Consider the following 17,661-nt stretch of genomic DNA (forward strand, 5'->3'; position numbering starts at 1 on the left):
TTTTAGGAGTCTCACATCTATGGACCTCAGGTGAAGAATCTGTGGGGAATTCTGCTTCACCTTAATCCATCTTTCTTATGTGCTGTATAACAGAAAACACTGGGCCCTGAGCCACTTTTTCTAGTTTTCTTCTTGATCTATCTTTAAATAAGCTTTGTTTATTGCACTCCCTTGAGACATGAGCTATCAAAATGGATGTGCTATGAGCAGGTACTGATCTCAAGGTAACAACTTTTGCCTCTGAGTTTTTCCGAGGCTGCCTATGAATGTCTATCTAACCAGTGAACATCACCTGCATCCTTTCAGTACCAAGCTATCCCATCTCTGATCTCATTTTTGCTTACTTTTCTCTGCAACTCTGATCCCAGCTTCTGGTCTCTATCAAATGTATCTATACTCTTGCTAGCATTTTTTTTTTTTTAATGAACAGAATTATAATACAAACAGAAAAGAACACAAGTCATAAGTGTACCATTCAATGAATTCTCACAAAGTAAACATACCATATCCAGCACTAGTTTCCACTCCCAGTGAGGTCAGTGCTGCGGGCAGGGTACTAATAGTGAGCTGCCAGAGAAATGTACAGGAACCAAATAAAGCACCTGTCACAAAACCTCCCGGACTAATAGAGGATGGAAGAGGATCTAACACCAAACGTAAAGGTTTTTCATGACCTGGCTCAAATCAGTCTTAGCAACCTGTAAAGGCAGAATCAAGAGGTAACAACAGCCAGAAGCTTACATCCTAGCTCTGCCAGCAAAAGGCTCCTGCTGTTTTATATGCCAACATGCTGTCAATTCAGTAGATTGCTTTGATTTCCCAGAAATCTCACTGTTGCCAAGAAAGGCTAAAGAAGGAATTTAAAGGGCTATTAAAGGGGGATGGTGGAAAATTCCTATACTCACTATTCCTTTCTGAGTAATAATTTAATTTAAAAAGACATGTACACAGTGTTGTTGCACCCCACCAGACCAGTGGCAGGAGTGGCTCTGAAGGGGGCACAGGTCAGATTCTGGAAAAAAGGAAAAAAAAAGGTGGCGGGGGGACTGTAAAATTCAGGTTGATCTGATCTAGCTTTATTAGGGAACTTACAGACAGAGGTCAGCACCAAGATTTTCACCTTAGACAGCGAAGCGCTGAGAGTGGCCCAGGTAGAGTTCGTGCAGGCAGTGCAGGGTGTGTTTACATACTGTGTGCTTACGTGCAAGGATCTGTGCAGGGGAGCCAGAAAAAACATATCTATGCTGGATGGGGTTGTTTTTGTATTAGTTAATAAGTTCCGATTGACATTACCATGAAGTCAGGTGTTTGGTGTGTCTTACTCGGGTTCTCTCCCAGAGTTCTACGTAGGCAGGATCCATCGCATATTGTTCATAGCCCTCAAGAGACTACAGAATTGTAATTGGTGCAATAAAGATTCAACTATTACTGCTGTATTACAAATATGTATTTATGAAATAACTTAAAAAAGCAGTTGTATACTTATCTCCCTTGATCACAGAAAATGCTAGCTAACAATTCTTCACATTCATATAGCAAGCCGAATACTTGAAGCATTAAATTTCATTCTTCTGCTCATTTCTAATCCTTTAAATGTGCCGCTGAAATAACTCTGTCTCTGTATGTCTACATCTCTCTCTCTCTATGTATACATATGCCTATATATATGTATGGAAACCCTGGTGGCACAATAGTTAAGAGCTATGGCTGCTAACCAAAAGGTCGGCAGTTCGGATCCAGCAGGCGCTCCTTGGAAACCCTTCAGGGCAGTTCTACTCTGTCCTATAGGATTGCTATGAGCCAGAATCGACTCGATGGCAATGGGTTTGGTTTGGTTTTATATGTATGCGTACATACATACGTATATATGGAGTCTCTGGGTGGTACAAACGGTTAAGCATTTGGCTACTCGTTGAAAAGCTAGAGGTTTGAACCCACCTCAGAAGACAAGTCAGGCAATCTGCTTATGAAAGGTCAGTCTTGAAAACCCTATAGAGCTGTTCTACTCTGCACACACGGAGGTGCCATGAGCTGGAATCGACTTGACAACAACTAGCAACAACACATATATAGATGGAGAGACAGAGAAGGAGAGAGGGAACCTAATCTGGGTGCGTTGATCCTTGCACGTGGTTCTGTGCCACATCCCATACACAAAGCACTTTATACCACAAGCTTGAGTCATTATAACAGGTATTTAATATGCATATTGAAGTACACATATTTTAAGTGAAAATACTTGCAAACCAAGGTGAAATACACAGAGAAATAGACCCCTAAACAGAATATCTTCCTTTTACATGTACTAGATATTAATAATACATTGTTTTTTCCTAACACAACAGATAATCTTCCTTCATTCTAATTCAATTACAAAAGTGGGAGTGAATGACTTCTGTCCAACAGTGCCAAAGATGAAGAAATCTTTATACAGCGCCATAAGTTTATTCAACAACCCGGTGAAGTACTGGGAAGTACAACCTGCAACATTCCGCTGTGTTTTGGGCAGAATGAGTGTTCAGCTTGGGAACTTCAGAAAGTAATAATCAGTAACGTCTATTATTTAATATGAAACTCAAAAATCCTTACATTTGGAATACTTGAACTCTATCAGTAGTGGTGGTATTATACACACATGCAAAAATCTGTTCCCAAATTTTAAGGTTGTAAATTAGGTACATAACGAGGCAAGTCCACTGACTTATTTTGTGACAAAAAAATTCACCAGAATTTTGCAAAATTATTGTTACATTGGGATTATGAGAAGGATTGTTGACGTTTCCTTTTGCATATAAATGATTTTGCATGAATCTCAGGCTTGACCATCTCTTTCTCAGTAACAAACATGTAAGTCGTTCAGTATTTAATACTTTGTTATCAAGTACATTTTAAAAGGAACAGTACTGTAAATGAAATGCTTCATTTAGCAAAATTTGTGCTTCTTCACTTGCTGTCAGAAAAGAAAGTTAAAAAGACAGCCACATGAAGAGTACGCTGTACTATTTTTCTTCTTTTCGTCAATAACTCGGGTAGTAGTGTAATATTTCGGAGGATGATAGAGTATGGTTTGATATAATCATATTCAAATTCTCACATCTTAGGGCCTTATTTTCTTTACATTTAAAACTAATTTCTTACAATAAAGACTTCAGTAAGTGTTTTTTTACCAACTCAACAAATGCTATTCATGAAAGCTGGTTTTCAGACTATACTACATGCTTTCCTTTTTTAATTATTATTATCTAAAAAAAAATTTTTTTTTTATTTTTAATTATTAAGTCTCTGTAAAAATGTGTAGTGAGTGTTTATATAAAATCTGCAACTCACATTTTTTATTATCACAGTTATTATAAGCTTATAATGACATGCCCGTTGTTAGGTTATACAACATTGTAACCTCTACACTTAAGAGTACTTTTGAAATATCCCATTTGGAAGATCTGAAAAGCCTGGATACTATCAATTCTACTCCAAATTTTCTCAAATATGCTCAAACTGGAAAATTCTGAAAAACACACCTGGTGTAACTAAATAGGCAAAGTGTTAAATAAAACAGACACAACTGAAAGCTCTGTATAAAAGTTAAGAGTGCTTTATGTATTTTTTATCGGCATTCAAAATAAGCTAAATAAAATTATAAAATAAAGAAAACATCATTAAAAGCATTTGTTTGAAGTAAAACATTTGTGCTTTAATTTTTCTTCTCCCATCCAGGAACATAAACTATTTTTCAGAAAATTTTAATTTATATATGGCATTTTCAGAGCAGTATTAATGCTCATTCTTAATAACAGTACTGAAATATCCCAATATTATTCCTGTGCCATGGAAGATAATAACCTTTATACTACACTACCTAAAAAAAACAAGATTTTAAATCATTTTGGGGGGAGAAAATATTACAGTTATAGCATGAAGGGATGGTGGGATTCCATATCAACATTATTGTTGTGAGGTGCCGTGGTATCGATTCGGACTCATAGTGACCCTATTTACAAAACAAAACACTGCCCAGTCCATGTTTGTTGATATGTTTGAGCCCTCTGTTGCAGCCACTGTGTTTATCTCGTTGAAGGTCTTCCTCTTTTTCACTGACCTTCTACTTTACCAAGCATGATGTCCTTCTCCAGGGACTAGTCCCTCCTGATAACATGTCCAAAGTACATGAGACAAAACCTCCCCATCTTTGCTTCTGAGAAGTATTTTGGTTGTACTTCGTCCAAGATAGATTTGTTTGTTCTTCTGGCAGTCCATGGTATATTCAATATTCTTCCCCAACACCATAAGTGAAAGCCATCAATTCTTCCTTGGTCTTCCTTATTCATAGTCCAGCTTTCGCATGCATATAAGGTGATTAAAAATATCATGGCTTCAGTCAGGCATATTAAAGATTAAGAAAGGGTAAATAAGGTATTATTCTTCACAGCAGGATTTCTAAACCTTGTACTATTGACATTTTAACCAGATAATTCTTTGTTTGTGGGTTGTCCTCCAGTGCATTACAGAAGATTTAGCAGCATCCTTGGTTTCTACCCACTAGATGACAGTAGCATCTCCACCCCCCAGTCATAAAAATCAAAAATTTCTACCAATGTTGCTGAATATCCTGGGGTTGCGGGGGGGTGGGGAGAGGGGAAGGGTAGGAGTAGGAAGGAGGGGTGCAATTACTTCATGAGAATTTTACTTGTTTATAAATTTTGACATAAGTTTGGCAGTCTGGAACAAAACAGCTACTTTCATTGAATTTATAAAGGCAAGAATACATTGTGATTAAAATAGTAAAGTCTAACCAGAAGGATCCAGGGTTTCAAGTTGGAAGACCTTAACAGGAAATCCAGTTCTGTTTACAGTCTTGGGCAAGTCACAAACTCTCTGAGCCTGCTTCCTCTTTTATAAAAGGTAGGGGTGATGATACTGAGCACATAAGCTTTTTATGAGGACTGAATAATAAAAATTTGTGAAAATGCTTTGTTACTCAAGAAGTACCAACTGACATGAAAAAGTAAAGATTATGAAGTCCTTAAAAATAAAAGATAACACTACACTGATAATTATTCTAAAATTGAAATATTCAAAATAAGTTCTCCAATATAAAGTAAAAATAAAAAATTATGTTATCTTGGCACATATAAGAACATATGTATTAATAAAAAGTCAAGTGTGCATTGAAGTTAGATGAATCTAGTTATTGAAATTAATTAAAATCATAAGAGTAATATGTTAGAATCATCTAAACAAAGTGAGGATAGTGTTCAACCTATCTTTAAGTTAGACTTAAAGAGCTAAATTAACAATCTTAAAAGATAGAATAAAAGTGTTAAAACACTGAAAATGATTCCTGAAATCACAGCAATCAATGTTTGTGTTTTTTATCCCAGAGTTGTTAGCCAATTATGGTTAAAACTTTAAAAAAGACAAATCACTACTAAAAATCATTTATAATCAAAACTGCATAAAAGTTTTTTCTGTCATTATATTTCTTCAAAATTGACCTTTCAAGAAAACTGATTTCTAATCTTGTTTTTATATTTGCTACAAATCTTCATCATAATGCCCACTGAGTAACTACCACAAACCCATTTAATGCTAAATACAAAATACCGAATGAACTCCATTAAAGTGTTAAAACAAATGAGTTGCTACAGCTTCCTAGGTTTATGAAGGACCTCAAGGCAGCAAAAAGATCTCAGAGATTATATAACTTTTTTGCCTCCCAATTACCACAGTAAAAAAAATGATCATCAGAATTCATGAAACTAATGTAACACTTCTCAATAAGCATTTGGTAAAGTCATTGAAATTTAAACTTCTTAACCTCATTTTTGTTTCCCATGAAGCTGCCATACTATTTCACTTTCCTTTATACCTTCACCGTTGTTTGAATTAGGTCTTCACTTCCTTACTACCAACATTGCCCTGTTGCAGCTGACTTAACAACTCTTCTGAAATTATCTTCTCAAAACCATATTATATTAATAGTATTAAACAATAATACCTGATGCTTACAGACATTTTTCAGGCATTCTTCCAAATGCATTACCTGCATTTATTAACTTAATAACAAAATAACTCTACAAGGCAGATACCTTTATTATGCCCATCTTAAATTTATTTTTATTTTTTAAAATTTTATTTATTTTGTTGCTGAGAATATACAAAGTGAAACATACAATTCAACAGTTTCTACATGTGCAATTCAGTGACACTAATAACATTCTTGAAGTTGTGCAACCATTCCACTCCCTTTTTCTGAGTTGATTCTCCCCAGTGCTTCCACAATACTCAAACATTTGGTAAATCACAAGCTCTTTGAGCCTGCTTCTTTATAGTTAAGCTAAATTATTGTTTGGTGTTAGGTAGATTTCAGCAGATATTTCTGATTTAAGGTTTAAAGATTATCTCAGGGCAACAGTTTGAGGGTTCATCCAGCCTCCATGGCTCTAGAAAGTCTGGAGTCCAAGAGAATTTGAAATTCTGTTCTACATTTTCCCCCTTTTGATCAGAATTCTTCTATAGCCTCTTTGATCAAAACATTCAGTAATGGTAGCTGGGCACCATCCAGTTCTTCTGGTATCATAGCAAAGGAGACAGTTGTTCATGGAGTCAATTAGCCACACATTCCATTTCCTCTTCCTTTTTCTGATTCTCCTTTCTCATCTTTTGCTCCAGGCAAATACAGGCTAATTTTTTTGCCTTGTAGGCCACTTGCAAGCTTTTAAGACCAACGCAATATGCAAGGAACTAAGAGGTAGAAGAGAAACACTACACACATTATTAGGCCAATTAACTGGGAAGTCCCCAGAAACCATGACCCTAAACCTCCAAATCAAGTGTAACATGGTAGCAGTGTCGGACCTTGTATAACTTCAAGGAGAATGAGAATGAGCACCAAAATCAGCCCAAAGCTGATTTCTTTTAGCTGGAGGTCAGACATGCCCCAACTCTCCAACCTTTTTATCCTACTTCTCATACTAGTTGTAACGTGGTAATGGCGGTACCAGACCTCCTCTAACTTCAAGAAGAATAAGAATCACCATCGGAATCAGCCCAAAGCTGATTCCTGTGAGGTGGAAGTTAGGCATACCTATGCTTTCAAGCCTTTACCAATTCTGAGACTAGGAATCCTCCCCACGGCACTCTCTACTTCTCTGCTGGGTTTGATAATTCACTGTAATGGCCACACAGAACTCAGCAACCATACTCACAGTTATGTGGTTTATTAAGGAAGTAAAATGGGATCAGGATTAACTTGGAAGAAAAAGGAAACAGGATCAATGTTGCGAAGCACACAGGTAAGGTCTGGAAGGATCCCTCAAAGCGAAGAACACATTTCTCCCATCTTTATTGTGAGATAGCTCGTGCTCTCTCTCTCTCTCCACATATCCCCTTAAGACTTGCCTCTTCTTGGCCCCTGTCCTGCTTGGGCAAGTGTTACAGCCCTCTTAGCTCTGCCAAGTGCTCAGAGGCACCCCACTTGCCAGCAAGCCACCCACTCGAAGGTGCTCAGCTCTCTCTTGCTCCATAGGTCAGCCAGCCCACTGAAGCCACCTAGCTCTGTGGCCTGGGAAGCCCACCGAGCCATATCGAGTTGGTCCCTTTTTCTACTGCTGCTGTTTCCCTGCTGCTGGACTCTGCGATACTTGCTGCCAAAGCTTGCCATCTTGTGCTGTCTCCAGTGGTACAGCTCTGTCCGTCTCCTGGGTCTAGGAGGTTCTCAGCTCAGGGACCCAGGGTCAAATGGACACATTCCGTTCCATGTTCTTCTTTTTGATGGTAGTGAGGTCCCCCCTCAACCTCTGTGGGATGGCTCCTTATATAGGGAACTCCTTTAACCCTGCTGGGCAGATTTTACGTACCCAGTATGCACAGTGGAGCCCTGGTGGCGCAGTAGTTAAGAGCTCAGTTGCTAATCATAAGTTCAGCAGTTCAAATCCACCAGTCACTCGTTGGAAGCAATATGGGGAAGTTCTACTCTGTCCTTATAAGGAGGCTATGAGTCAAAATCAACTCGATGGCAAATGGGTTGTTTTACTTTTCTGGTACATGCAAGGTCGACTGAATAATCCTCTCACTGGATTAAACTGACAAATATCCCTGCAAAAGGCTCCTCCTATTTGCATAAGAACTGGTATTGTCTGCCTGCAGAGACAGGCTTCTTCCCTGGGCAAAAGTAACAAGCTTCTCCAAAGAACTACAGCAACTAGAACAACTCCTCAGGGTCCAGGAGAATAATCTCCCAAGCTATTTTCTTTTTCTCTCTTTTTCACAGAACTAAAGCAAAAGGCCACATAAAGAAACTCATTTCACCACACCAAGGAACCAAATCCTATGAGGTGCTTGGCTGTACATAAGCAGCTCAGCAGCTACTCTTTTTCATCTGTTTTTTGTCATTGTTGTAAATATATAACACAACTTTTGCCAGTTCAACTTTTTACAGGCATACGACTTACTGACAGCACTTACAATAATCCGCTGTGCAATCCTACCCTTGTTGTTGTTGTTGTTGCCGTTGAGTCGCTTCCGACTCATAGCGACCCTCTGCACAACTGAACGAAACACTGCCCCGTCCTGCGCCATCCTTACAATCGTTGTTATGCTTGAGTTCATTGTTGCAGCCACTGTGTCAATCCACCTCGTTGAGGGTCTTCCTCTTTTCCGCTGATCCCGTACTCTGCCAAGCATGATGTCCTTCTCCCGGGACTCATGCCTCCTGACAACATGTCCAAAGTATATAAGACGCAGTCTCGCCACCCTTGTTTCTAAGGAGCATTCTGGTTGTACTTCTTCTAAGACAGATCTGTTTGTTCTTTTGGCAGTCCATGGTATATTCAATATTCTTCGCCAACACCACAATTCAAAGGCGTCAATTCTTCTTCGGTCTTCCTTATTCACTGACCAGCTTACACATGCATATGATGTGATTGAAAATACCATGGCTTGGGTCAGGTGCACCTTAATCTTCAAGGTGACATCTTCACTCTTCAACACTTTAAAGAGGTCCTTTGCCGCAGATTTACCCAATGCAAAGCGTCTTTTGATTTCTTGGCTGCTGCTTCCATGGCTGTTGATTGTGGATCCAAGTAAAATGAAATTCTTGACAACTTCAATCTTTTCGCCGTTTATCATGATGTTGCTCATTGGTCCAATTGTGAGGATTTTTGTTTTTCTTTATGTTGAAGTGCAATCCATGCTGAAGGCTGTGGCCTTTGATCTTCATTAGTAAGTGCTTCAAGTCCTCTTCACTTTCAGCAAGCAAGCTTGTGTCATCTGCATAATGCAGGTTGTTAATGAGTCTTCCTCCAATCCTGACGCCCCATTCTTCTTCATATAGTCCAGCTTCTCGTATTGTTTGTTCAGCATACAGATTAAATAGGTATGGTGAAAGAATACAACCCCGACGCACACCTTTCCTGACTTTAAACCAATCAGTATCCCCTTGTTCTGTCCGAACAACTACCTCTTGATCTATGTAAAGGTTCCTCATGAGCACAATTAAGTGTTCTGGAATTCCCATTCTTCACAATGTTATCCATGATTTGTTATGACCGAAGACCAGACGAATTGTGCAAGGACATCATACATGAAGAAAGCAAGAGGTCACTGCAGAGACAGGAGAGAAAGAAGAGACCAAGATGGATGTCAGAGGAGACTCTGAAACTTGCTCTAGAACGTCGAGCAGCTAAAACAAAAGGAAGAATTGATGAAGTACAAGAACTGAACAGAAGATTTCAAAGGGTGTCTTGAGAAGACAACGTATTATAATAACATGTGCAAAGAGCTGGAGGTGGAAAACCAAAAGGGAGGAACACGCTTGGTGTTTCTCAAGCTGAAAGAACTGAAGAAAAAATTCAAGCCTCAAGTTGCAATAGCATTCTATGGGGAAAATATTAAACGACGCAGGAAGCATCAAAAGAAGATGGAGGGAATACACAGAATCATTATATCAAAAAGAATTAGTCGATGTTCAACCATTTTAAGAGGTGGCATATGATCAGGAACCGATGGTACTGAAGGAAGAAGTCCAAGCTGCTCTCAAGGCATTGGCGAAAAACAAGGCTCCAGGAATTGATGGAATATCAATTGAGACGTCTCAACAAACAGATGCAACGCTAGAGGTGCTCACTCGTCTATGCCAAGAAATATGGAAGACAGCTTCCTGGCCAACTGATTGGAAGAGATCCATATTTATGCCTATTCCCAAGAAAGGTGATCCAACCGAATGTGGAAATTATAGAATAATATCATTATTATCACACACAAGCAAAATTTTGCTGAAGATCATTCAAAAATGGCTACAGCAGTATATCGACAGGGAACTGCCAGAAATTCAGGCCAGTTTCAGAAGAGGACATGGAACCAAGGATTGAAAAAGAATCCTACCCTTAGTCAGTGCATTTTTCCATCATCATAAACTGAAACTCAGTACTCCATAAATAATAATTTCCGTTTTCCTACTACCTCCTGCCTCTGGTAACCACTAATAAACTCTGATCTCTATACATTTGCCTTTTCTTGTCATTTTATATAAGTGAGGTCATACAATATTTGTCTTTTTGTCATTGACTTATTTCACTCAGCATAATGTCTTCAAGCTCCATCCATATTGTTGACATGTATCAAGACTTCATTTCTCCTACTTGCTGAGTAGTAGTCCATTGTATGTATGTACTACATTTTGTTTATTCAGTCATCTGTCGATTTGCATTTAGGTTGTTTCTACCTTTTGGCTACTATGAATAGTGCTGCAGTGAACATTGGTGTACAAGCCTCTGTTTGAGTCTCTGCTTTCAAGTCTTTTGGTATACCTTGGAGTTGAATTGCTGGGTCATATGGTAGTTCTATTTTTAGTTTTTTTGTGGATCTGCCACACTGTTTTCCACAATGGCTGTACCATTTTGCATTCCCACCAGCAATAGATAAGGGTCCCATTTTTCCAAGTCCTAACCAACATTGGTTATTTTCTGTTTTACTTTTCACTTAGCCATCCTAGTGGGAGTGAAATGCTATCTCACCGTGGTTTTGATTTACATCTCCCTGATGGTTAATGACGTTGAATATGTGTTTGTCGGTCATTTGAATTTCCCCTTTGGTGAAATGTCAAATCAAGTCCTTTGCCCATTTTATGATTATTTGTCTTTTTGTTGGTAAGTTGTTGAAGTTTTATACATACATAGGTTATTAGATTCTTATTGGATATATGGTTTCCAAAGATACTCTCCCAGTGGCTACCTTGTATTTTCACATTTTTGGTAAAATCTTTTAATGAACAAAAGTTTTTAATTTTTATGAGGTCTCGTTTATTTATTTTGTCTTTTGCTGTTTCTGCTTTTGTTATTGTATTAGATGATCTGTTGTTAAAAGCTAAGTCTGACAGCATTGCTCCTGCATTTTCTTTTAAGAATTTTATGGTTTTAGGTTGCACTTCTTTTTTTTTTTTTTTTCTGAGTCTTTAATCCATTTTGAATTTTGCATGTGTATGGTGTGAGGCATGGATCCTGTTTCATTTTTCTGCATGTGGGAATCCAATTGTCCCAGCACCATTTAAAGTAATACACCTATTTTTTAGATATGGACACTGAGGAACAGAGATAAAGTAATTTGTCACAGATCTGGGATTTAAATTCAGCAGTCTAGCTACAGGCTTTTAACCATGATGACATAATATTTTTTTTTTCCTGATCAGTCATCTTCCCCATAAAATTTGTTTACCATCCTTTCTTCTTGAAATTCTTGGCTTACATGATTTCCATACAATGTACTTTTGTGGTTGCCTTTTAGTGGCTTGTGTTCCCCAATATTCTTCTTTTGGCTTTCTTCTGTCCCTTGGCAATTTCATGCATTTAACTATGACCTCTAAAGTGGGGGCTCCGAATCCACATCTAAAATGCTGACCTCTCTCATTATAACAAACTTTCCAAAGCAAGCTCAAACATCTGGAAACCTAAAATGCACTCAAAATCAACATCATAAACAATTGCAAACCACATTTTCCCTCTTGACTTTTCTACTTATCTTAAATGTACCTACATCCACCAGTCATTCAAATTCTAAACCGCAGAGTTGCTGTTTATTCCTTTCCCCTTTTGCGTCCCCACATCTGACCTGATAACCAGTGTTTCTAGCATCCATTCCTTCCTTTTCATCCTCAGTCACTGTCTTAGTCATCTAGTGCTGCTATAACAGAAATACCACAAGTTGATGCCTTTAACAAAGAAAAGTTTATTCTCTCACAGTCCAGTAGGCTAGAAGTCTGAATTCAGGGTGCTGGCTCAGGAGAAGGCCTTCTCTGTTAGCTCTGGAGGAAGGTCCCTGTGATGCATCAGTCTTCCCTTGGTCTGGGAGCATCTCAACATAGGAGCCTCAGGTCCAAAGGACGTGCTCTGCTCTTGGCACTGCTTTCTTGGTGGTATGAGGTCCCCATGTCTCTCTACTCACTTCTCTCTTTTATTTATCAAAACAGATTGGCTTAAGACACTATCTAATCTTGTAGACCTCATCAGTATAATTGCCACTAATCCATCTTATTACATCATAGTGATAGGCTTTACATCACATAAGGAAATCACGTCAAAAGATAAAATGGTAGACAATTACACAAAAATACAAAGGAAGCATAACCTAGTCAAGTTGATAGATATTTTGGGGACACAATTCAATCCATGACTGTCACCATATAACAGTCACTTTATTTTCTAGTTGTTCCTAACCTCATCTTGCCAATCCAACTCTAACAACATCAATCAAATAACTCTGTGTGCTATCTGGATTGATTACGTCATTACCTCCATTAAAAACTTACAGTAGTGCTCATTGACGGCTGAATTACAAAAACATCTTAACCTAGCTTTCAAGTCTACAATCTACATTCAAGTAACAGGTTTTGAATTTTCATACTTATATCATTTTTTTTTTCTTTATCATTTTATGCTTCAGCTAAAGATTACTAGCTGTTTCTCAAACATACTTTGTATTTTCTGGCTTCTGTGTGTTTGTTCATAATATTCTTTGCACCTGTCTTAGTTCTTTAGTGCTGCTATAACAGAAGTAACACAAGTGGATGGCTTCAACAAAAAGAAGCTAATTCTCTCACAGTCTAGTAGGCAAGAGGTCCAAATTCAGTGCATCAGCTCCAGGGGAAGGCTTTCTCTCTCTGTTGGCTCTAGAGAAAGGTCCTTATCATCAGTCTTCCCCTAGTTGAGGAGCTTCTCAGAGTACGGACCCCGGGTCCAAAGGACATACTGTGCTCCTGGCACTACTTTGTTGGTGGTATGAGGTCCCCCTGTCTCTCTGCTCACTTCTTTCTTTTTTATCTCAAAAGAGATTGATTTAAGACACAACCTAATCTTGTAGATTGAGTCTTGCCTCATTAATATAACTGCCTCTAATCTTACTTCATTAACATCATAAGATAGGATTTACAACACATAGGAAAATCACATCAGATGACAAAATGGTGGACAGTCACACAACAATGGGAATCCTAGACTAGCCATGTTGACAGATATTTTGGGGGACACAATTAAAACAGCACCTGTCAAAACCTTGTTGTTGTTAACTGCCATCCATCGGCTCTGACTCATGGCAACCTTATGCATAACAGAATGAAACATTTCCAAGGTCCTGCATCATCTTCACAATTGCTGGTACATCCGAGCCCATTGTTTTAGCCATTGTGTCAATTCATCTCATTGAGGGTCTTCCTTTTTGCTGACCCTCTACTTTACCAAGCATGACGTCCTTTTGTAGTAATTGGTTTTTTCTGATGATGTGCCAAAGTAAGCAAAGTCTCGCAACCCCTGCTTCTAAGGAGCATTCTGGTTTTACTTCCTCCAAAATGGATTTGTTCATTCTTCTGGCAGTCCACGGTATATTCAATATTCTTTGCCAACACCACAATTCAAATGTGTCAATTCTTCAGTCTTCCTTTTCATTGTCCAGTTTTCGCATACATACGTGGCAACTAAAAAGACCATGGCCTGAGTCAGACACATCTTAGTCAACAAAATGACATCATTGCTTTTTAACACTTTAAAGAGGTCTTTGGCTGGTAACAGGGAGCCCAAGGTCGAGAAGGGGAGAGTGTTGACATGTTGTGAGGTTGGTAACCAATGTCACAAAACAATATGTGTACTAGTTGGTTAATGAGAAGCTAGATTGTTCTGTAAACCTTCAACTCAAATACAATTTAAAAAAGGGGAGAAAAATATAATAAAATCATTGTTCCTATCCAAAAAATAAAATAAAGAGGTCTTTTGCAGTAATTTTTCCAATGTACCATATTTTTATGCAAATAACACGTGCCCCTTCTGTTTGTTTGCAATCACGCCCTCCCCTGCACCACAAAGTATTTTCATAAGTGTGCTATGCTAATTTTTACACCAACATGTAAAAAAATTTTGGTATAACAGTGGTTATGAAAATACCTCTGTGAGGGAGGACAGTGGCTGGCAAACAAACATAGAAGGCATACCCTATTTGCACGAAAATACAGTAAACAAATACAGACTCTCCTCCGCCACAGAATTTTCTGAGTATTTTGTTTGTGCTTTTCTTTTGCACTTATTGCCATCTAACTTATCAGAGCTATGTGTACATTGGTATAATCTTTGAAATTCTCCAGAGGATTTTAAAAATCTTGTAAGGATTGTGTTTCAGAGAATCCTCTTCCTGAGCCCCCTCACCAAGTGTAGCACATTGCCTTGACTTAATATATATTTCTTAATTAAATCACTGAAGGAAGTATTTTAGTGAAGGGAAAGAAAAAACTTCTATCCTCATCCTAAGAACACCCTGTGATTTTTATATTATGTATTTTCTTTCTTTTTAATGTTCCACCACCATAGGTTTACCTCCACTATAGGCTCTATTTACTGTATAAAGATGCACTGGTATACTCTGCATTACAGAGAGGTAAGGGCAAACAGCGTTGTATTCAAATGTACGTATATTCAGTTTTACTGAAAGGATTTATTACAGTTTTAATTATAGGCTCTGTGGAACTCAGAAACAGGTTCTCCCACCAATCAGCTCTGATCGGTACTCTAACAAGGTAAACATTTCCATCAGTAGCACTGTTCACGTAGTGAAATAATAAAAAGGAAATAAAGACAGCTGCTTTAAAATGAACCCACAGATGTAAACAGAGTTTGCATAGGGTCTGAAGAGGGAGAAAAACAGGGACAATTTAGAAGACTAAGGGGCAAAAGCATGATCACTCCATGGCTATATAGGCAGGGCACAATTAATTGTATGAAGTTCTGATACTAAGTCTTGGAGTTTGAGTATAGAAGTCTTTGTTTCTTTACCTTTGTATTGTTGAGAATTTACAACAGAAGCAAAAGTACACAAAGCAATATAGTGAACTTCTAAGTATTTCTCACTGAGTTTCAAAAATTATCAAGTCAAAGTCTCTTATTCATTAATATTCTCATTCATATTATTTTAAAAGCTTAATTATATTGAGATGTAATTCACATACCATAAAATTCACCTACTTAAAGCATACAATTCAATGGTTTTTAGTATATTCACAGAGTTGTGTAACCATCACCCCAAAAGAAATTCCACGCCCATTAACAGTCACTCCCCATTTTCTCACAATGCCTCCAGATCTAGGCGACCATAAATCTACTTTCTGTATCTATGAATTTGCCTATTCTGGACATTTGATATAAATCAATCATATAGTAAATGGTCTTTTGTGATTGGCTTCTTTCACTGAGCATAATGTTTTCAAGGTTCAATGTCATTAACCTGTACCAGTACTTCACTGCTTTTTTAAAAAAATTGTTTTACTGTGGTAAACAGTAAGTAAGTAAAAAAACAGAAGTAAAGACAATTACCCATAATACAAAATAGAGATAACTTTAATATTGGAAAATACTAAAGAAAAAGACAAATGGAGATCACATAAAACCAATACAAGGTGGCAGCAGCAGCAACAACTAAGAATAGGCAAATTCTGAAAAATAAGAGTGATGAGGGGAACAAATCCTAACATTTCTAGAAAAGCTCCAATTAATGTCACATGGCACTGGTGCATGAATTGATAGACAAATCAAGGGGCAAGAATACAACGTTCAGAAATACACTAAAATATTTACATGAATTTAGCATAAATAAACACAAAACATATAAGTAAACATAAAAGGCGACTATACAAGTGGACCTCACTAGAGGGAAAATACAGGAATCAAATCAACTACATCTGTGGAAAGAGACACGGAAAAGCTAGAGATCATCAGTCAAAACGAGGCTAGGGGCCAACTGCGGAACAGACCATCAACTGCTTACATGAAAGTTCAAGGCAAAGCTGAAGAAAATTAAAACAAGTCCATGAGAACCAAAATATGACCTTGAGTATATCCCACCTGAATTTGGACACCATCTCAAGAACAGATCTGATGCATTAAACACTAACGGCTGAAGACCAGACAAGTTGTAGGATGACATCAAAGACATCATACATGAAAAAAGCAAAAGGTCATTAAAAAGACAAGGCTGAAAGAAAATACCCAAATGGATGGCAGAAGAGACTCTGAAGGTTGCTCTTGAATGTACAGTAGCTAAAGGGAAAGGAAGAAATGATGAAGTAAAAGAGCTGAACATGAGATTTCAAAAAGCGGCTCAAGAAGACAAAGTAAAGTATCATAATGAAATGTGCAAACATCTAGAGAAAGAAAACCAAAAGAGAAGAACACACTTGGCATTTCTCAAGCTGAAAGAACTGAAGAAAAAATTTAATCCTCAAGCTGCAATTTTGAAAGAGTCTATGGACAAAATATTGAAGGATCCAGGAAACATTAAAAGCAGAAGGAAGGAATACACATAGTCACTGTACCAGAAAGAATTGGTCAACGTTCAACCATTTCAGGAGGTAGCATACGATTCAGGAACCGATGGTACTAAAGAAGAAGTCCAAGCTGCACCGAAGGCATTGGTGAAGAAAATGTTCCGGGAATTGACAGAATACCAATTAAGATGTTTCAACAAATGGATGCAGCACTGGAGGTACTTATTCTATGTCAAGAAATTTGAAAGACAGCTGTGTAGCCAACCAACTGCAAAAGATTCATATTTGTACCCATTCCAAAGAAAGGTAATCCAACCAAATGCAGAAATTATCAAACAATATCATATGCAAGTAAAATTTTGCTGAAGATAATTTAAAAATTGTTGCAGCAGTACATTGACAGGGAATTGCAAGAAAATCAAGCCAGAAATACCAGAAAGATGTTTACCCGTGTTTTATTGACTACGCAAAGGCATTCGACTGTGTGGATTACAACAAATTATGGGTAACACTGACAAGAGTGGGAATTCCAGAACACTTAACTGAGCTCATGTGGAACCTGTACATAGATCAAGAGGCAGTCATTCAAACAGGACAAGGGGATTCTGTGTGGTTTAAAATTAAGATAGGTGTGCATCAGGGTTGTATCTTTTCACCATATTCATTCAATCTGTATGATCAGCAAATAATCTGAGAAACTGGACTATATAAAGAAGGTGGCATCAGGATTGGAGGAAGACTCATTAACAAGCTGTGATATGCAAATGTCACAACCTTGCTTGCTGAAAGTGAAGAGGCCTTAAAGCACTTACTGATGAAGATCAAAGACTATAGCCTTCAGTATGGATTACACCTCAACATAAAAAAAA

General features: G+C 37.9%; 2 protein-coding genes across 4 annotated transcripts in view; one reads left to right on the forward strand and one right to left on the reverse strand.

The window, feature by feature from the left end:
• ASPN (asporin) overlaps positions 1–3,681 on the forward strand; it is a 43,989-nt gene extending 40,308 nt beyond the window's left edge. For both annotated transcript variants that reach the window (XM_010600647.3, XM_003421093.3), the window contains one exon: positions 2,346–3,681. In XM_010600647.3, coding sequence (XP_010598949.1) covers positions 2,346–2,543 — 198 coding nt within the window. In that variant the 3' untranslated portion in view covers positions 2,544–3,681. The remainder of the gene's footprint in view (positions 1–2,345) is intronic.
• CENPP (centromere protein P) overlaps positions 1–17,661 on the reverse strand; it is a 383,426-nt gene that overhangs the window by 188,621 nt on the left and 177,144 nt on the right. The window lies entirely within an intron of this gene.

The sequence above is a fragment of the Loxodonta africana genome, chromosome 9 (assembly GCF_030014295.1).
Source record: "Loxodonta africana isolate mLoxAfr1 chromosome 9, mLoxAfr1.hap2, whole genome shotgun sequence".
Taxonomy (NCBI): domain Eukaryota; kingdom Metazoa; phylum Chordata; class Mammalia; order Proboscidea; family Elephantidae; genus Loxodonta; species Loxodonta africana.